The 21,637-nt window shown below is 41.8% G+C and overlaps 1 protein-coding gene across 1 annotated transcript; it reads left to right on the top strand.

Annotated features, from left to right (window-relative positions):
* Positions 1-49: 49 nt before the first annotated feature.
* TMEM71 (transmembrane protein 71) lies at positions 50-20,330 on the top strand. The gene is made up of 9 exons (XM_053945659.1): positions 50-1,172; positions 12,570-12,818; positions 15,918-15,975; positions 17,046-17,255; positions 18,079-18,248; positions 18,754-18,933; positions 19,448-19,523; positions 20,027-20,076; positions 20,254-20,330. Exons 2-9 carry the CDS (start codon positions 12,767-12,769, stop codon positions 20,328-20,330), a joined length of 873 nt encoding a protein of 290 aa, XP_053801634.1. The 5' UTR covers positions 50-1,172; positions 12,570-12,766.
* The last annotated feature ends 1,307 nt before the right edge of the window (positions 20,331-21,637 follow it).

Raw genomic sequence — 21,637 nt, 5'->3', positions numbered from 1 at the left:
GCGCCCCGCCCCCGGCACGTGACTGCGCAGGGGCGGGGGGCGAGCGAGACAAAGAGCGGCGGCGCCGGCCTGGGACGGCGGGCTGGGGAGCGCGACACGGGGACACCGCCGGCGCCTCACCGTCGGCACACACCGCCAGCCCCGCCGCAGAAACAGCGGAGGGAAAGGAAGGTGTTTAATTAAGGCACTGGAGCATTTCTCGTACTGGCAAAGGCTGAGGGAGTTGCGGCTCTTCAGCCCCAGAAGAGGCGGCTGAGAGGGGACCTCGTCCAGGAGTATCTGAAGGGAGGCGTCAAGAGGATGGATCACGCTCTGCTCGGTGGTGCCAAGTACTAGGGCAAGAGGGAACGGGCAGAAACTGATGCACAGGGAGTTTCAACCGAATAGGAAGAACTTTTGTGTGCAGTGACCCCACACTGAAACATTGCCTAAAGAGGTGTGGAGTCTCCCCTGATTCAAGTGGACACAGTCCTGTGCAATGTGTTGTAGAATGGCCCTTCTTAAGCAAGGAGGTTGGACCGAATGACCCACAGCTGTCCCTTGCAGCCTGACCAGTTCTGTGACTCCGGGACCTGTGATTCTGTGATAGGGAGAAAAAGACTCAGGGCAGTCACTGAGATGGTCCTGGAGGTGCCACAGCCTGTGGCTGGTGGCCACAGGGCAGGCCCGGCCAGGCAGCAGCCTCACAGTGGCCTGTCTTTGCCTCTTGTTTTTTACCCATGAAACCAGCTTCATCTGAGCCACAGATTTTCTTGCTTTTAATCATCCTAGCCTCCCCCCGCCATGCTGCTGAGAGCTGGGTGGGTGCTTGGCAGCTGGTGAAACAGCCCACTGCTGTCCCTGTGATACCCAGTGTTGTGGTGACTGCTGTGCTGCTTATCACTGTGTTCTGCTCTGCCTGAGAGACCTATGATAAAGGCAATGACCATGAGCCATGTCTGGCATTTAGCCCCTGCATTGCTGCCATCCCAGTGCTCAGAGAACAATCTCATGGAGTCTTTCCTTCTCTTCTTCTCCAGGACAGATGTTCCCAAGCTTGTAATGGCAAGATCAGCATCATCACATCACATCCCCATGGATGTGATCAGTAAAACAAATGTCAAGTTTCCACCAATTAATAAAAAGGCATAGTGTATTTCTGGAAACTGCACATTTAGGATCACAGTCAGCTTGTAAGTCCTTTCCATTAAGTGACCTTTAAGAACTTTTTTCAGTGTATTGAGTTTGTGTGGCAAGACTTTGGTAGTGGGGAGTTTCTGTGAGAAGCTGCCAGAAGCTTCCCCCATGTCCACCAGAGCCAAAGCCAACTGGGTCTAAGGTCCACCAGTGGTCAATGCTCCGGCCATCAGTGACAGTGTTTTACCTCTGATGGTAACTGGTGAGTGATCTCAGGAGTGATCCTTAGGACTGACCTCTCCTCTTGCCATAGAAGCCTTTTGTTATATTTACTCTCCCCTGTCCATTTGGGAAAGGTAGTGGCAGAGTGGCTTCGGTGGGCGCCTGGTGTCCAGACAAGGTCACTAAACAGCAGGAGGACAGACAGGACAGTTTGTATGGTAGCCCTTGGACCTGTCCAGAGAGTACCAGCTGTGAGAAACATGCTCTGTGCTCACCTGGAACCTCTGGCAGAAAACACCTGTAAAGACCCAAGGTTGACCTCTGGGGTTTGGGAGCTGAGGGTGTCGAGGGTCTGAGATGTACCAGATGTTCATAGGAAGGGGCACGTCTACACATAATGCAACTGAAGGTACATGGACTAGGGAGGTGGGATTGATCACACAGTGGGCTCAGATGAGGACTCCCAGTGCCCTTGAATGCTGAAAGAGGTCACCATTGAGCCAGGAGGCAGAGATTTCAGAACATCATCTGAGGAGGTGGCTCAAGCCCAAAAGTATAATAAATAGCAGAAAGTGAAAGGCAATATGCTCTGTTTACCAATGTTTCCTGTTGTGTTGTGCAAAACTATCTCATGTGGAAAGCTACTGGGTGGAGCACAACTCAAGGACCAAATTAATTGATTGGACTTGTATGGATGTTTGGGGGATGTCCCACAGACTAAGGGAATGACATCTGTGTGTGTGTCACTGGACAAGGAAGGGGATCATGACTGATGGTGATGTTGATAACACACCAGTGTGGTGGCTGCTGCTGAATAACATTTCCACAGTGTCAGGGCTCGCTATTTTTTTTTCCCACTCATCTTCCCCATCAGATAGGCAAGGGGTGGGCAAGAGGCTGGGAGGGACAGAACTAGGACAGTTGACCTAAACTGGCCAAAGGGGTATTCCATACCATAAAACATTGACATCAGCAAGAAAATCTGGGGCAGAAGAATAAGATTGGTGGGACATTATCATCCAAGGTGACCATTGCTGGAGATGGAGGGGTATAGGTCTGCTGGTGGGAAGTGCTGAGTGCTTGCCTTTGAATTGCTTGAAGGTTTTTTTGGGTTTGGTTTAGGGGTTTTTGCTTTCCTTCATTTATTAAACTGCATTTATTATTAGATCATGCAGATCTGCAAACATTTCTGGGGGTGCTGGTTGACAGCACGAGCCAGCAGTGTGCCAAGGAGAACAATGGCATCCTGGCTTGTATCAAAAATAGTGTGGCCAGCAGGACTAGGGAATGAGATTGTCCCTCTGTACTCAGCACTGGTGAGGCCGTATCTTGAATCCTATGCTTAGTTTTGGGGGCCACTCACTGCAAGAATATATTGAGCTGCTGGAATATGTCCAGAGAGTGGCAGTGGAGCTGGGGAAGGGTATGGGCCACAAGTCTGATGAACAGCAACTGAGGGAGCTGGGGGTGTTCAGCCTGGAGAAAAGAAGGCTCAGGGAGAACCTTGTCACTCTCTACAACTGCCTGAAAGGAGGCTGTAGCCAGGTGGGGTTGGTCTTTTCCCCTAGGCAATTGATAGGACTTGGAAAAGGCCTCAAGGTGTACCAGGGCATGTTTATATTGGATATTAGGAAAACATTCTTTACATAAAGAGTGGTCAGGCATTGGAACAGGCTGCACAGGGAAGTGGTGGAATCACCATTCCTCAAAGTGTTAAAAAATACGGGGATGTGGCAGTGGGGGGCATGGGTTAGTGGTGAACAGAACGGTACTGGGTTAATGGTTGGACCCAATTGTCTCAGAGTTCTTTTCCAACCTCAATGATTCTATGATTCTCACTTTTGTTCTTCCCATTCTCTTCCCTATGCCACTGCCGGGGGAGTGAGCGAGTGGCTGTGTGGGCGTTTGGCTGCTGTTCAAGGTCAATCCATCTGCTTCATTTAGTCCCCAGGAGGCTGCCTCCCACTTGAGGAGTCTTTATAGACAGACTGTTCAGTAGGATATTTTAGATTATTTGCTAAGGTATTATTTTTCCTCCCTAGATTTTCCCTTGTTACCATTTTCTGGAAGGTGGTGGCAAACAGAAGAGACTGAAGGAAGAAGGAGGCTTGAAGAAAAACAAAGGAAACAAAATAAGAAAACAAAGAAAGAAGGGAGGGGGAAGAGAAAGGAAAGAAGGAGTTTTCTTTATTTTTTTTTAGTAAAATTGCCATTGCATTCATTTGAATTCTCCAGCTCTTACTACTCTTGGTGTAGTTTTGATGCAATTTTTGGTTTAAAGGGTTTGCTACAGGATAGTGAAGGTTGTTGTGTAAGGAATGAGCTCTCTTTGAGCAGCAATGAATGCGCAGCATCAGGATAGTTAGAAAACTGGAGGTGCTTCTGTCCAAGGAGAGGGAATAGGGGAAGGTAAGAGGCCGTGAGGATGGAGCTGGGTACATGGGAGTCACTGAATTATGCTCTTGACTGCTGAAGGCTGAGTTATGCCACAGTGAGGGTTGGGCTCAGAGCAGTGTGTGGCACCCTGAGCATCACCTCACTGCTGAGGCTGTTGAGAGGAAGGCAGAGCTGGCAGGAGGTGGCAGAGGCACAGCAAGCCCCTTGTATTGATTAATATGGACTAAAAGCACATCTGCGCACACAAAAGAGCACAGGGGGACAAGCCCATATAATCCCCAGCCCTGGCAGCTCCCAGGAGAAATGGCCCTTCAAAGGCCCATTTCCTCAAGCTCAGGGAGCACAGGAACAAATGGCAGGTGGGAGCCAAATTAAAGACTTAGAGGAAGGGACACCTGATGCAGGGTGCCATGTGTGACTCCTACCACACTGCCTTCAGAACAGCAGAAGTCCACTTGTGGTCCAGCAGCACAGGGCAGCATTTCCTTGCACTATTATCAAAACATTTATGAAAACAAGGAGCCCCAGCCACTTTCCCCATTTCTTTGCTGCCATTCCATGTATACCCACCCCTGCCCTGCTGTAGCCCACAGGCAACCACAGCCCCTGCTGGCCCTGATTTGCCTATCCCAGTGCGGCCCAGGACCCCATTTCAGCTACACTATTCCACCATAAAGCCAGCAAGGAGCAATTTAGGTCAAGACATTTTTTATATTCTTTTAGCACAAAACCATATCTGATATTTCTTTTTGTCTCTGAGGAAAACAAGGCCTACATGGCTGCATTGCCTGTCTGCCTTCCATTTTCCCTTTTTTCACTTACTCCTAAGACTTCTATCTTATTTCAAGCTTGACACTGAGACAGACACATCACATTATTCCAGCTTTTCTGTTAAAATGCTCAGCTGGACAGGAGAGGGTGACTGAGTCAACCTCTCCACGATGGAAAGACTCAGTGGTTATTTTCCTTCAGACACCAGAGCATGACAAGACAGAGTTGCAAGAAAAGAGATTTCACTATTTCTGCTCCTCACACAATTTGGTGTTTAATCTTGTCACGAAGCATGTCTTCAGCTTCATCATGAATATACAGGCCATAAATTGGAAACCAAACTGGATGGGAGATTTTATATTGCCAGTCAGTGACTCACTGAGACTCAGAGGGGGGGAGAGAGGATTTCATAATCAGCTGAGCATGAGCTCATGATGTGCTGTTGATGCTGAAAAGACTAATGCAGTCTTTGCAAAGCACATGCACATGGAAACACAGAGTAGGAGTAGAGAGGTGACATTATCGCTGCACTTGGCACCAGTACGTTGTTATTTTAATAACTGACTGTTTAGAAAACCCATCCAAAAACTGAAAGGGTTAAGGAAAGGTCTGGGAGAATGATCAAACACCTGGGAAAAGAAAGATATTATGGTGAGAAACCCAGACATCAGTTTGTTTATTTTGTCATTTGTTTTTTCTTGTGGGCGATTGGGTTAGGTCATAAAAGAACTACTTTAAATGTCAGATATTGCAATTGTGAGGTGACAGTCAATAGAATAAAACTTCATTGTTGTTTTTACCCTTATTATAGTAGAGAGGTGTATTTAAAATTACTGCTGGTGCTTGTATTCAAATGGTGTCTGCACAGCTTCTTCAGTCTGGCAAATGTGCAGCAGCACCTCTGCCCTGCTCTATCCATCTGCACAGGCAGCTGGGATGTGGCCTGGCTCTGTTCCATCATCGTCTGTCCTTCTCCTGCCACTGCCTTGGTCTATTTTGGCTCCATATCTGGCATCAAGCTCTTAGGGCCCTCTCTTCAGTTTCTCTGCCTTTCTTCTTCTTTCATCCCAGAAACTCCCTCCTCTCCAGAAATTACTCCCTCCTGTGAAGATTTCCATTATCTCACCGAACACTTCTCTTTCCTTTTAAAGCCCTAAATTTTCCAGATGCTGGGAAATACCCTAAAGTGAATGAGTTTTGAACCAACTGGCCTTGTATGAAAAAAGAAAGTCACTAACACCCATTGCCATGGACTCCATACAAATTAGTAACCCTGTGAGTTTGGGACATCAACCCCATCTTTTTCTAGTTTTGAAAGATACAGAAACTGGACATTTTTTTACTGAATTGCTCACTGGTTCTTTGCAGAGTGCCTTTAATTCTGTCAGTGTTTCTCTCAGAGAACTGGCTGTTTGCCCACAGGTACTGTTTCACTGCATTGCTGGAGAGGTGGCATGAAGCTGTAAAGCAGAAGTAAGGTTCCCTACTGGCAGTATTTTAAGGGTGAAGTACAGTAAGGTGAGAATGCTAAGGAGTGAGACCTGGTAAATCCAGGTGGGTAATGAAATTTGCATTTAGCAGGTCGTTCTGACATTAGTGAAAGGGTCCCAAATCCACAAAAAGAAAGAGAAGGAAGAGCAAACATTGACATTTGATGGGGTTAAAGGAAGCCTTGAGGCAGAAGTTGCTGCTCACTAGAGTGGTACCTCCTGATGCTCTGCATTGCTGGGAGGGAGCAGCTCTCTGTTTTGGATGCAGGCAGCTCTGCTGTGTCATGTTACAGCCTCACTAAACCACTTTCTATGTATCATTTGATACTTCTTGGGGGCACATGGAACATTCACCACACTATGAATATTGTTTTGCAATGAATGTTAGACCTCTTGAGATGTAATTGTGCTTTTGCCTCAGAAGCAGTGCTGTGCAATGTCACTTCTGCCTTTCATATTGCAGCTATATGTCTTGGAGAGTGTTTTGGTTTTAGAAGAGATTCTGTAGATTGGAATATCCTTTAAAGCCTTGATGAGAGCAGTGCTGAACAAAAGCTGTAGTAATAATACCTGCTCTATGCACTGATTTCCTAGATTATTTCCATCTGAGACTGAAATGCAGCATACACTTTCTGGTGGATCAACAGAGCACTTAACTTACAAACATACCCCAGTGGGAAGATTTTCATGGTCTGCATTTCTAAGAGCTGACCTCTGAGTGGACAGAATTTACAACTTGTGCTGAAGGAAAACAGAATTCCAAAAATCACATGTCTAACCTGGTGGAGTCCAGGAGTGAGAATGAAAAATGCACATCACTTCTGTCAGCAGGCAATACCAATCACTTTGTAAAACTAGTGTGATATTTTCCTCTGTGGTCCCATGTAAACTTAGGTGTCCTCCGGGGTTGAAGGATGGTTGTTGATTGTGAGATTAGCCCTTTATGCCCAGCCCTGCCTGTAAAATGCCTGTAATGTATTTGCTCACTGGAGCACATGCTCATGGTAGGAGTCACTTGTTTCTTGGTACTTGGCCATTGGGTCTGTGCTGGTGTCACATGGGCAGGTTCCTGGAAGGCTATCAGAGTTCTGCTCTCTGTCCTTAATTGCCTTGTAGGCCACATTCAAATCCTTGATCTTTATGCAATGCTGGATATTATCCAGGCTGTAAAACCACTCTGCCTCTCATGTGCATGGTTTTCCACTAGATACTGAGGCTGCCTGTGCTGTTGCCTCTCCCTAGCCATTGAAGTAGTCCAGGATATCACTTTGGATCTAGCTGGAAATGTGAGTTGGGCATGGGCAAGGCCAGAAAAATTGCAAACAATACCAGAAAGGCCTGTGGACCCTCAGTATAAGCCTCACAAATTTAGACTTTGATTAAATACTGGTATACAGGCAGAAAGGGACTCAGTCAATGTCAGACTACAGAGAGGTAATTGATAAGGTTGCTGTGTAAAGATAAGCATTTTAAAGAACATTATTAGAGTATCACTTCAGTTGTTACTGGTCTTCATTTATGCCTCACTCAGTAGGATTTATTATAGAAATGACCATGATACCAGAATCATCAGTTTTGTCACTACTGTAGTCTCAGGAACCAGTGGGACCAACATCTCTCAGCTACAGATTTTCAGTATATATAAAGCATGTTATGATTGTTTACAATCATGTGTTGGCCAAAAGTCTTCACTGTACATCAGTACAAGACCTACATCAGTACAAGACCCTCTGTTCCATGTAAATCACATCAGGGCTGTCACAGAAACCACCCAGGTTCCCAGGTACAGTGGGCAGCAGTGCATGGCCACCTCCAGAGGAATATTAATTTTTATTTTGGGACTCAAAATGTCACAAGAGAACCCCCAACCAAAGATGAGATTTTATGTGTCTAGTTAGAGCACCGTGAAGGTCCCTAAAGCCCTGTGTATCTATGTGGCCTGTTCAGCTTTTAAGCACCCAGAGGCTGCTATGCAGGTGGTGTGTCCAGCACTAACTACAGTGACATGGGAGATAGGAATATGGGCAATTGAGTCTTCTCCATGTCTTATGGGTTATTCCTGGGTTGGTCACATAGTGATGAGTGTTAACACTTAGAGCTGAGAGTCAGCAGTACCCCCAATGCTGTCCTACCTGCTTTAGTCCCTGTCCTTTCCCTCTCAGTCTGTGTGTCCTAAAATGTGTCATGTAGATGTGTGCTGGAAGTGTGACGACCTGTGAGCTTAGGAACCATGGGTGTACACCATTCATACATCACCTCAAACCTGTTCCCACTCATTCTGTGCTCAGCCCAGTGATCTGTGCATTAATATTTCTATTCTCCGCAAATCAGATGCTGCTGGAGCACAACTAGCCAACAGCTGACTCTGCCCAGGCTACTTGTAGTCACAGCAGACACTGCAGTGTGCTGACTCATGAACTTTTGTCATCCTTTATAAAATTGAGTCAGACAGCTTTTAGTACAGATCTGTCTGTTTGTTGCTTTTTTTAGTGTTCCTACCTTCTTGTTCAGTAATGGTCAGATCTTGTGAGGAAATTTATGAAGAACTCTAATGAGGACTGACCTGAGTTCTGTTAGAAACCTTGACTAAATTCTGCTTTGGCTGGTGGATTTGAACCTCTTCCTTTTGTTTTCTTCCTCTGATAAAATAGGTTTTAAAGCAGTGTTTTCAGATGCACGGAAAATAGGTTTTAAAGCAGTGTTTTCACATGCACAGTGGGGGAGTTACAGATTCTAATGGAAACACTTCTTGTATTTTCCCCATGCCTATCTTTACACTGCTCTTGTATCATGATGTGGCATTTTCCCATGTCTACATCAGGTTCTGATACCAAGGAAATTTCTCTCTGGTACCATATGATCAAGAAGCAACGAGATATGACATAGACTGGTCATGGCTTTGTACAGAGAAATATAATTGTACATCACAGTCTTACTTGATTTAGATCCTTTTTAAACGTTTTTTTGTCTATCTGGACTGTGTCTGTGGTATAATACAGAGGTAGCTGATGTAGCATTATTGGAGGTAAGCTCTTGAGATCTAAGTAGCATGGATGTATCAGCAAGCTCAGAGCTAATTCTAAATTTTACAGGTCTATTCATTGTACTCCACCATGCAAACAAGAAATGCCCTTTTTTGCCTGTTTTGCAGGAACAATTAAGCTAAAATAATGAATTTGGGGGCAAAAATCAATCCTGAAACTCAGAAAGTCTGTGATAGAGTGTGATGGGATTTCCATCTGATAACATTAAAAATGGATTTGTTCCACTTCAAGGCAAATTAATCTTTGTTCAGGCTAATTAATCTTTGTTCATACAGCTGACCTGATAAGGTTATTAAAGTCATATATGATATGACAATTCTGTAACCTGCACTGAAATGCTAACTTAATGCAAGATCAGCCTTTTCTTGAAATTGAAATAAAATGTATAGGTTTGTGAGATTTTTTTTTTAAATTACCAGAGTTCTTCAAATATTGCTTAAGTGTTTCCGCTGCATAAAGAAATGTACTTAGCTTAAAACATTACCATTCACAAAGGTGAATGAAAATGGGTCTTAGTTTGCCCTGCAGCAAGCCTGCAGGCAAGGACAGTTTCATAGACCTTCATTTTGACCCAGTGAAGCTACTCAGAGATTCTCATGACCAGCCCTTCCTCCCCTGCTGGATTTTTAAAAATTTTTCAATTAATTTTCAGATATCTCAGAATATATTTTTTACTTTTGAGTACTATATAACCAATATTGACACAGACCTGTGATATAGGAAAAATGGCCTCATTTGATGATGATTACTGAAGCTGGTGGACAGTTAAAGGTTGTCAGGTTTCCAGGAGGTTCAAAGAGAGTTACAGGAGCATCGCATTACTCTCAATTATATTCAATCAATAAGCACTCCATTCTCTCCACCAATTCACTCTACCAGGAAAATACCCTTCCTGAAAATTGTGTGTTTAGCATAAGAGTACACTGCATTGAGTTGTGCTAAAAGCTCATCTGCACACTCACAGAGGAACACAGAGGGACAACAGTGGGGGGAGGAGCCCAGAGAATTCCCTGCACCCAGCTGTTCCCATTCCAGGAGCCATCAGCCCATCAAAAGCCTTTCTGATCAGCCAGAGGAGCCTGGGGGCACAAAGGCAGGTGGGAACCTGAATTAAGATTTCCGAGGAAGGGACACTTTGTTGGGCCTTTCCCAGGGCTGTCCCAGAGAACTTTCAGCCCATGTGGCCAGGCACGGAACCCACCCAGATGAGTTAACACCAGAGCACCTTGGGATTGGAAGGAGCTGCTGCCTGGAGCATGGCACACCCGTGGGCTGGGATGGACTCTCTGTGGGCTGGGGCATGGCACACCCGTGGGCCGGGATGGACTCTCTGTGGGCTGGGGCATGGCACACCCGTGGGCTGGGATGGGCTCTCTGTGCGTTGCTGAGGACCTGGGGAATCCCAGCCAGCTGTACCTGTGTGTGTGATGGTCTGCACCACCAACTGGGCTGTGGGCTGAGGGCTCAAATGTCCGGGTGCATGCAACTGGTGAGACTGGGATGTAGGGGCAGCTGTTGGGCAGAGTTCCTGAGCCCAGCTGCTGGAGGGATGTGTACAGATGTGTGTATCTGCACATTCTCACTAGAGGACCCCTACACAGTTCAGCAAGAGGGGTAAGAAGGATGAGGCTCTTGGTGCTGTGGGGGTGCTCTCTCTGTTTGTGCCTGCAGCCCGCGTTGCCAGCTGTGTGTGTAACGTGGTTATAAAAGCACTCTGCATGTCCCTTCCGGGGGTGCTGCTCAGGCTCAATGCTGGTGGGACCCCAGACACGGAGGTGCCCCAGCCCCACCTCTCTTGGACTGTCAGACCTTGCACAATTTGTTGCATCAAAAGCAGAGTGGGCCTGGGAGAAGTGTACAAAGATGGGTGGTATTTAGTATCGTAATTTCTAATTTCCTTCCTTTTGTGGGTTGAATGGTAATGCGTGCCACAGGCATAAAACTACTGCAAATAAACTTGTTGGTGTACTCATTTTGCAAAATTTGAAGCCTGATTATTGTTGAGATAGGGTGTGTGGTGGAGTGGGAAATTTGAGGAGCTACAGGGTGAAGAAAAAAAAAGCTGTATATAAACCCTTGTGTGTGTGTGTATTAACTATAGTCTAGCACTCACCTATAAAACATTCACCAATGCACAAAGTTTATGCATCAAAAGCTTGTGGAACAGTGAGTTTCAGATACAAATAGCAGTGATTAAAAAAGAAAACACCTCCAAGCCTGGACATAGACAAAATATATTTTAACTATACAAACATGGAATGCCAATGTCCTTCAGAAAAGCAGTTCAAACTTGGAATTAACTGCTTCCCGGTGAGAAGAATAAGAAAAGAAACCAAAAATATGCCCAAGGAATAAATACCTTTGTGTACAGAAATTCTTCTGTAAGTGACCTAGTTTTAAAGATCATTGGGAATTTAAATTCATTGCCTGTAGAGAGGCAGGGTGGCCAGGGAAATGCTGCTGTGATGAAGCCCATGCATCCATGGAAATAGTGCTGGACTTAAGTTCCTCATTGACATGATTCCACTAAATTAAAAGAACTGATGTGTAGATGGACTATGTCCCTATTTTCATGTTTGACCAAAAGAATCATAAAATGTTCATTTTAGCTTAACTCACAAACAGAAGGTGTTTTGCAACATCCTAATTGCCTAATTCCTAATTTTGTTACCTTTTCTGGGAGGTGAGGTTTTTACATTCTTTTTGTCAATGGAAGAAATATTTTTCCTTCTCCAAGCAGAAAAAAACCCACAAGCTATCATAAAATCAATCCTATTTTACTAGACTTATGGTTTTATTTTTTTATTAGTGATACATACAGACATCAGGAGAGAAAACTACTAGATCATTTTATCTATTTGGAGATGAAGTGTTACCCCCTAAGGCTGTACAATTCAGTTTCAAGCAGCTGATTTATATTACTTTTGTATGTAATAGTTCTGTAGCCAAATCCTTTGATTGCCAGGATATCTTATTCAGGCTCCATTTCTCTTATGTGGATTTGATTTGATTTTTTATACTTTAAGGTATGATGAATGGATACCTTACAGAGTATGAAACATTTAGCATGCAGCAATGACTATGTTTACAAATGGCTTTATTCCTTTCTCCTTTCTATGGAATTTATATTAACATTGCATGGCATATATTTGCAGTAATGTTTTTAGCTGTGAAACATAGCTCTGAACTCTGACCAAATGTATCTTCTGTACAATAGTGCTTTTGTAAAATGTATTGTTATTATTTTTTTTTTTTTTTTGGTAACTGGATCATTTTCTTACATCAAAGCCTGTCAGGCTCACAAGTATTTCAACAAATTTAATGATTTGTATACACAACTTGAAAGTTTTCTGTGCGAGGTAGAAAAGCAAATCTGAAACAGAACTCTGTGTCACTGATGAGAAAATATTCTGTCTTTGTTCTGTGTACGATCATTGGAGCAAGACGTTATTTGTAGTGGTTCTTCTCTTTTGCAACAGCCGGCAGGAGTATTCACTGGGCTAATCTTTATCTTCGGTTTGCTCTTCAGAACGAACGCCTCTGATGTGAAGCCACTTTGCAGGAAATGTGACCTCATTCGGGCTCGGTGCCGCTGATTGCACAGGCTGTTTTCAAAAGGAAACAGGGACTTGCTAGACCTGCCTTTGCGAAGAGCCAGGGCTGAGCTCTCCCGGGAAGCTGCTCAAGGAACAGCCTCCACCAGCCGTCCCACGGGCTCTCGGGCTGATGAAGAGAAAATTTTTGCACGCATGTGTTAATTGTGAAATGGATTTTCCAGGTTTGAAGGATTTTAGACTTATTTATCTCTTAATATATTTGTCAGCTGAGGAATAGCTAAGCTTTGGATTAATTTTTGTGCTGTTCTTCAGGAACTTTTGTGGGTTTGTAGATGTTGCTACCATTACCTGCAGGGAGAAAAAGACAAAACTGCTCTTCAAAAACAACGGATATGTGTGAATAAATAAAACTCCTTGTAGACACTTGTGTTTGGTAGATAAAATAGAATAAAACTGGTTGCCTGGGTTTCAGCTATTTTAAGGGTTAGCATTATATGTTGGTAGGTACTAATGTAAATATTTAGATTGTACACGGAAGGCATCATTGGCTTAGACACTAATTTGATTTTTTGGAGGGAAAGACAGTTAAAACTGACTGGTTTGGACAATGACTTTTTGTTTATATTACAACATGAACTTTTGTGTGTTTTGAAATCCAAAGGGGGTTGTTGCCTTAAATTTTTATTTGGATTCTTGACATAAAATGTTGCCACATTCACCTCAGATTCGCTTTTAGTGAGATTTAATAGAGCTGTTGGCTTTTTCTCATGCCATAGTTTAGACATGCTGTGTTGATGGCTCATTTTGTGGATTTCAGATACAATACCACTGCTCCATTGTACAGTGGTGGTTGAGAAGCTTTGTTTTGTCATGTCATTACTATAGCTTCTCACGCTATTAATAGCACAGAAATAGGACTGAATATTAAACAAAAGCAGAACACTGTGCAGTATTGTCTACAACATAATGTTTCCATGTTTTCTCCATCACTGATTAAATTATTTTCAAGAACTCTCTTCATTATGCATGAGCCAAAAATTTTCCTGATCACGATCAGCAAAAAATCTGTTGGACTGCCTGTTCTATGACTGTTCAGAGAAGCTTGATATTATCGTTACTTAAAATAGTTTAAAAGCAAGTTACAGCTGTTTATTAGCTGTTCTTGAAAAGAGGGAAATGCTTCCCCTGCCCAGTAGTACATCTGCATGTGTATATTGCTCACTTTCCTTTATAAATAGATGAATATACTCTATTTTATCTTAAATTTTATTTCTCTGGAGAGTGGCAAATAAACATCCTGCTGTGACATACCTTGCAAAGTTATGAGAGAATTCAAATGAGGAACAGAAGGACTGTGGTTTGTTCTGCCACTGTGATCAGTATGTGTCAACACTTTCTAGTGAAAACACTACGCCATAGGAAAGCTGCCACTCCTAAATGTTATTCTTCTTTAGATGTTGCTACTTTTTATTATCATGACTGAAAGAATTGCCTGCAATGCAGCTGTGTGCAGTGGGTTTCAGTTGCTGGAAAGTTTCACTCTCAGATTATTAAAGAATTGTGATAGATATAACTGATCCTGACATATACTTCTATATATCCCTTTCAAACAAATTTGTCCTAGAATCAGTTACTTTTGCCTAAGTGAGAATACATTATAACTAATAATTTGATTAATATTGCTGATACTATCTTACACATCCTGATTTTCAAACAGGACAAAATAAAACATGCTTCAATTTATTTTTAAACTACTTTACAGATAATCTATATTCCCTGTTACCCTAGGGTGTATGAAACAGTCCTTTTCAAGATGTATGGAACATCGTATGTTGCATCAACTGCAGGAGCAAATAAATTTGGATACATTTCTCAGAGTTTTAATAAAAATAAATACCTTGTGGAGGGGATCTTTTTTGACTAATAAGACTTAGGATTTTGCTGGTTTTAGTTTATATCCAAATCTACAAACTGCTTGTTGAGTTCTTCCTGTATTTTCTTCTACAGTTTTAATGCATTTCTTGGTTTTGAATATAAGATTTTTTTACACATTAAAGAATCATGATTTTGCCTAAAATAAGAGAAATTATTTCAGGGGGTAGTTGTATGTTAAAAATAGCTCTAATACATGCCAAACTATGAAATACACCACTGATCCTACTGTTTGTACAACTTGCTCTGTGGCATTCTGACTGATGCTTCTTGATCTCTCTGTACCTCCCACCAAAATCATTCCATTTTCTCCTCCTCAAGTTATTTTTGTGGCCAGTAGAGCACAATTCATTCATGGTAAAGTGATTTTTTTTTCCCAAAGGGTAGGAGAAGCAATATGTATGGGACCAGGGTAATGGGACTGATTTGTAAAAAACATCCCAAAGGTTTCACTTCTCTTTTTTCATCACCTTGCCTGGTCCCAAGGCTGAGTCAGCCTTCACACCCAGCCTTCACACCCAACTGAGCTCCCAAGGAGGTTAAACAAGATTACCAAAGTGGAAACCCTGACCTTCCTGTCTTTTCTTTGCCTCAGCTCATAACTGAACATAAACATATAAAATTCTGTTAGCCCTATCTCCTCCCAGAGGTTAAGGATGGGCATTTACTAACAGGGTTGTAAGTCTGAAGCTCTAAAGATTCAAGAGAGACAAGGTAATATAGGGAAAGATCCTATCTTTTATCTTTTCATGTAATAATAGACATAAATTCTCCTTATGCATAACCCTTGCTCACATTTCGTAAGATTGATTCTGTCAGGTGAGGCACATCTAGCAGCACTTTGCACACTTCAGCCACAGTAATCCAGACAAATCCTATTTCCTTAGTCGCCTGCCACAATATTACTGTCAAATATTTGTCACTGTAGCAATCCCTGTGCTCATTGTGCTATGTCTGCAATTTTCATCTGAAAAATATAAAGTAGTGGTAATGATGGCCTTTCCATTCTACTCTGTGTCTAGTGCCAGTTCAGGTTCTAGCTTTGGCATGAAGCAGATTTCTGGTAAAACACTTTAAAATTACTGCAGTTATTGTATTTGTGTCCATAATTATTTCTCTCAAGTCTGTTATCTGGGCAGAGTATCTGTATCTGGGCAGAGTACAAGTATCTGATTTCTGCTGGCTCTGATTCTCTGTTGTTGTTGAGATGAGTTTCCTATAAACACTAAGTCTTTCCCCAATGCCTTCATATGTTTTGTCTCCTCTAATTCTTCCCTTAATTTTCTTTTCATTTTTAGCTTTTTTTTAAATTATCTTTCTGGTATGCACAAGCTACCTGTCAGTGAATATGATAACAATTCCTTCTTATTTCACCTTTGCCTCTGCAGGTTCAACACCATTTAATGAAGAGCATAGACACAGCATCTCAAGACATATTTTTCCAAGGTATTAAGGAAAGTTACACTTGCTTAATTTTAGTTTTGTTTTGGTGTAGATTTTGTAAAAGTCCTTTTGGGCCACTGAGAAATGTAGTGCTGATAATAATTTAATTACTGCTCTAAATGGAAGTTCAGAAGTACTGCTGTGGAGGTTGGAAACACTGGCTTTGCAATTACAGGGTTTTGGAGTATCTCTCTTCCATCTGCTTTTCCCTACACTGAAATTATGATATCTCTCTGTGGCATGCCATATGGGGTAGTTAAACCTCTTAATGAAACACAGGTCAGACACTAAATCAGTCCAGTGTCTTCCTTTCTTTCCATGATGTCACTGCATGGCAATTTGGAACTCATAGGTGTTAAGAGGAAAGGTATAACCATAAATTAAATTTTAGTCAAACTAAGTACAATGTCTACAACTTTTAGATCCTTTCACCTCTGTCACTATTCCCTTCTATTTTAAACACCAGAGAGTATATTTTTCTGTGCTTTTCTGTATTTAATCCCAAAGTCAGTTGTGTTTCAGTGCTGGATGGAGCTATCACAATGTGTGGGCTTTATCCCATGTTGTTCTAGCTGCATGGCATTCTAGGATTTGTGAGAATTAAAAGTCACGTATCTTTAAATCGTCACCAAGTATAGCTAGTTTATCAAAAAAAAAGTAAATCCTGCCTGGCTCAGGGGCACCCAGATTCTGCTATGTAGAGGAACTCAGAGAAGCCAGGTACTGGAATGCCTCTGATGGCTCCAGGTCTGTGTAGATCTGGCAGGACTCCTTGGCCAAGAGCACTGCCACAGAAACACACCGAGCACTTCTGAGCTCAAGCTGGCTCCATGCTTCAGGAAATGCTCCCCTGGCATGTATCCCTCCTGTAATCTGAAGCTCTGGAATGTGTGATGCACACGTCAGCTGGCTGAAACCCCCTAGTACAGAGTAATATCATTACATCCACATATTTTAAATCTATGTCATTACCAGTCCCCATCAGCTTGAAATGTAAATTCATTACTATTAAATCATGGGTTTACTCTGTCCAGATCTTCTCTAAATTAGAGGCTTTCATTTCTCCTTTTCAGTTGTGCTTGTGCCTTTTTGGATGACGATCCTGCCTATGAGTGCTCCACAAATCCTCTGGCAGGCTCCCTTCCTACATGCCGCCGCAGCCCTCGACTGCTTTCTAATGGTTATTATGTTTTGACAGAAGACAGTTTTCTGTCTGATGAAGAGGGCAACATAACACTGACACCATCCCACACAAGTGTTACATATAAAGAGAATTTAGTTCGGTAAGTGAACTATGTGAAGATTTTACTCCATGTTGGTGATTGCCTCCACATCTCTGGCCTTATCTAGAGGTGTATCTGGAGGTGTCTTTGCGTCTGTCTACATTTTGCTTGGCATAAGACCGGCATTACTTCTGATTGGGAACATCTCAATTGCTTTAGAAAGTGTAGTGAATGAAATGGCCTGATTTTCAGTCACATCTTACTACCTAAAAACTCTTTAGTGCAGAGTTGTCGCTATAATTGAGTCCAATAAAGGAAGAGAACTACAGCTCATTTTGCCACTGGGGTGTTACTCTAATAAAGACTAAGAAAAATGTATATATATATATATATATATATATATATATATATATATATATCTTTGTCTAAAACACACACACACAAATAAATAAAAACATCTGATCCTGGAATTCTTACTCAAGGAGAAACATCTCATGATTCAGAACGACAATTTAGAAAGGTATGTAAAATGTAGTTCAAAAAACCTGGAATTCAATGGATTTAGACTACCCCAAATAGGATACAGCAGTGAAAATCACAGGTAGCACTCACAGTACTATCAGAGAGGAGTAGCTGTGATATCATTTGGTACCACAGTACCCAGTATCACAACAGCATGATCAGCCCCACTGTTAATACGTTCCCTGACATATTGTGGTGTGCAGCAGCCATTCCTGGTGACGTGCCCAGGGTCAAGAACAGGGCTGAGAGCAGCACCCAGAACGTGGTTCTTTCACATAAGTCCTGCAAGCTTTAGAATTCTGTCCCTGCTCAACAAAGAATAATTAGCTCTATTCCTTGGCAACATATCTTTTCTTTTTAGTGTATTCAGGCGAAGGAAGAAAATTCGTCGCTCTCTTGACAGCTTGTTCAATCTCAGTGCCTCTAGCTCATGGCTCAGCTCCACCATTCCCAGCAGGATGGATTTCTCCCATGTAGAGGATCCTTGGCCTGATGGATGCAGTAAAATAGAAGCCAGTCACAGTGATATTGGTAAGCCTGGATTACATACCTGGTAATCAAGATACAACATTGCAGTCTGTGTTTAGTGTGAATTGGGTATCTCTTTCTGGAAGTTATGCAGGTGTTTGCCAAGGTGTGCAGGTAAAGCATAGAATGAAATACAGAATTCTAAGGGATGAACAGAGCTCCTGGCATTAAAACTGAGTATGAGTCTGCAAAGATCTCTGTGCCAAAAAGTCATTTTTTGACTGAAATTGAATGCAAAGTCATCACCAGAAATATTCATTCTGGTGTGATTAATTCCTGGCACTGTCTGCTTTCACCTGGCTCTTTCAACAGCTTTATCTGTTATGCTTTGTGCAGTTTTGTCTTTACTCTGCATATTTTCTCCTGCATACATTTGAACCCACCAATTCCCTACCCATAACAATTTGCAACTTCTCCTGTGATTCAGTAATTAATTCCTAAATTCATTAATACAAAATCTCAGAGCTCTTCTTTTGTGCAATCTCAGTTATATGTGCATTTTTTGTAGGTGATTCAGACTTTTCTTCTGAATATAATAACCAAGTGTCACAAAGGCAAATTCCAGCATCTAATGGAGCATTTCTCACCAAAGATGGTGAGTTTCTTCATTTTGAGGAACCATTTTGTGCTTCAAAATCCTGTTCTTCATTTATGATGAATGCAAATGATGAGAATTCGAGCAATGCAGGTTTGTTATATTCTTATTCTGTCATGCCTCATTTTTAGAGTGAAGTGAAAACACATTAAAAATGGATCTGGCCCCTTGCAGAATAGAATTTATTTACTAAAACATGTATTTTAAATGAATGATTAAAAGTAACAAAATCATAAAACTGGTATTTGATTACTACCCCCTGCTCACATCTTTCCCTCGCCCATTTAAAAAAAAAAAAAAAGAGGAGTGAAGAGGAAAATGGAGGAAAGGGCATAGGAGCAAAAACTGAAACAGGCAATTATGCAGAACGGTTTGTTTTCTGAGAGCATGGAGGGCACAGTGTTTCTGTAGTTGTGGGGGAAAAAAGACTCCTGAGAGACACTCAAGAGCATGAAAATTAGGTTTCTGCTTTGAATCACTCCAGGCAAGTTCTCTTTAAAAGCAACTGAAGAGACTGGTCTCAGAGGCTGAAGGTAGCCTTTGCAAACACCTCCTGTGATATATTTACTTTCATTAAAACCCATTATTTTCCTGATTTTTATTTTAGAATCCAGGACAGTGAAAAATGTAATTTCTCAGATGGTTGCACTGATCATGTGTTTAATCATTTCAGTATGTACAAGGTAATTTTTATTTCTTTTATTTTCTGTTTCTCACATGAGTGCTTGCTTCATTTCAGCTAGTGAATAAAACTTAAATAAAGGGTCACATTTTCAAAGTTATATGTATCTTACTGTGAAAATGTATTTTCACATGATAGTCAATGCAGGCAAATATCTGAGCTATATAGATATGCACAAAAATACGAAATATGTATGCAGATATGAAAGCTACTTTGCCAAGTGTGCTTTGACAGGGGTTTTGGCAGGCTGAGAAGAATCAGAATGGATCCATGTCTTTCTAAGTGGGTTTTTCTCTCAGTCTGAATGCTGAGGTCTTTCTTTCCAGGAGATTATCTTCAATAGTTTACGTAATTTAAAGTTTCAAATTACAGTTCACCTACCAGAGTTCAGAGGGTTCATCTGCAAGAGCCCTTCCTCCTCCTCCCACCCAGGCTTCACCTCTTTTAACCCAATATGCATCCCTTGGCTTTTTTTAACCTTTCTGGGTATTGTTATGTTCTCAGATATTTTCTGGGAGGACTGTCTGCCACTTTGTTGATGATGATTTTAGTTTGTAAGTATAGAATTTCTTTATTTCCAACATAATTTTTTTACTAAGTCACATCTGAGGACCAAATTCTGTCCTTGGATGTATATCCATGTGTCTTAATGATCCTAATAAGAGCAGTGTATGGTCAAATGGGGACAAATGCTTCAATCCATTACAGCATTTTGCATTTTAATTTCACAGTTCTTTTGTCCCAAGATGCTGCTGTGTCATCTTTCTTCAGTCTTGATGCATTTTCCAAAACAACTAAGTTTTGGTAAGTGGTTCCAGTGTCACGTGATGTATAGAGGAATTTAGAAATTTTATATTAAGAAGAGGAAGGAGATTCCTCCTGTTGTTTTCATGTCAGAAGATAGAAGGGGGGATCTGAAATTACTGATGGAGCATTTGGCTTTTCCAGTTACTGATTTGTATTCATAGAAACTTTCTGTTAATTCAAAAACCTGCCTTTTCATAATGTGCAATAAATGTTGTACCAGAAAAGGGAGGTAAACCTAATATGCCATAACATGGTGCACAGTCCAAGCAGTGTAATTTAAGATTCCAGCAGTGCACTTTCAAGCCTTGCACTGAAGTCCATTCCCAGACCTAGCCTTTTTTTTTAACTTGAAAAAATAAAACCCAGCTAATTATGATGCTCACCACATCACCAACTTCCAGGGACTACAGAATTGATATAATTTGGCCTCTCCAATGCACCATTACCTCACACATAGGCCTTCATGCTGAGAGCAAGTATGGATGTGCTGGATTTATGAATTACCATTCTTTCACCTTTTTTTGCACCACAAAATTGTAAATGTCTAGAATACAAAATGCTTCTAAGACCTAAAGGTTTGTGCTTATCTGAATTTTTATGGGCTGAAAGTGAAGCTCAAGAGGATCTTTTTTGTTTCTGAAACTGTCAGGGTTCAGGAGATCAGTGTATGCCAAGGGCACCAAGATAATCTGGCAGACCTCAGCCTTTGAATTGTTTATGTTGGAAGTCAGAAACAGCAAGGCACAACTTGGACAGCCCCAGTGCAATGACAGTCCCACTTTTTGACAGATCATGAATCAGTTTGTTGCTATGTCTCTAGTCCCTAAAACTCTGGTTTTACCAAAGCCACCAGGTCAGGACCAGTGTGTTGCAAGCACATGTCCCAAAGTGCTGCTTTCCCTCTTCCTGAATAGCTTAGCCCTGAGTCATAACAAAGCTGTTCCTCACAAGAGAAAAACACACTCTGAGAGCTTTTCAGCAGCAGGTATACAGAGAATGCCTCTTTTATGCTCATCACAAGTGAGAAGTTACCTGCTCAAACAAGTAGGCCTGCAGTTTAGCTGAATTTGTCAAACAGGACCTACTGATAATATATAATAATTATAAGAAACTGTGATTTAAATCAAGACATACAAAAATGTATTCTTTTTTTTTTCCCACAGAAAATAATAAAAAATAAAGAAGAATTGGTAAGTACATGTTTAAGTTTAGAAAGAATTCCATATTCCATATGTTTAGGGATGACTCCTATTAGGGTCCAAACATACCAGAAAGGTTCCATGGACTTTTCATAAAAAGAAGGTTTAG

Source organism: Vidua chalybeata, chromosome 1 (genome assembly GCF_026979565.1).
Source record: "Vidua chalybeata isolate OUT-0048 chromosome 1, bVidCha1 merged haplotype, whole genome shotgun sequence".
In the NCBI taxonomy this organism is placed as follows: Eukaryota; Metazoa; Chordata; class Aves; order Passeriformes; family Viduidae; genus Vidua; species Vidua chalybeata.
Note: the sequence above shows the minus strand (reverse complement) of the source record. Positions and strands in the feature narration are given on the sequence as shown.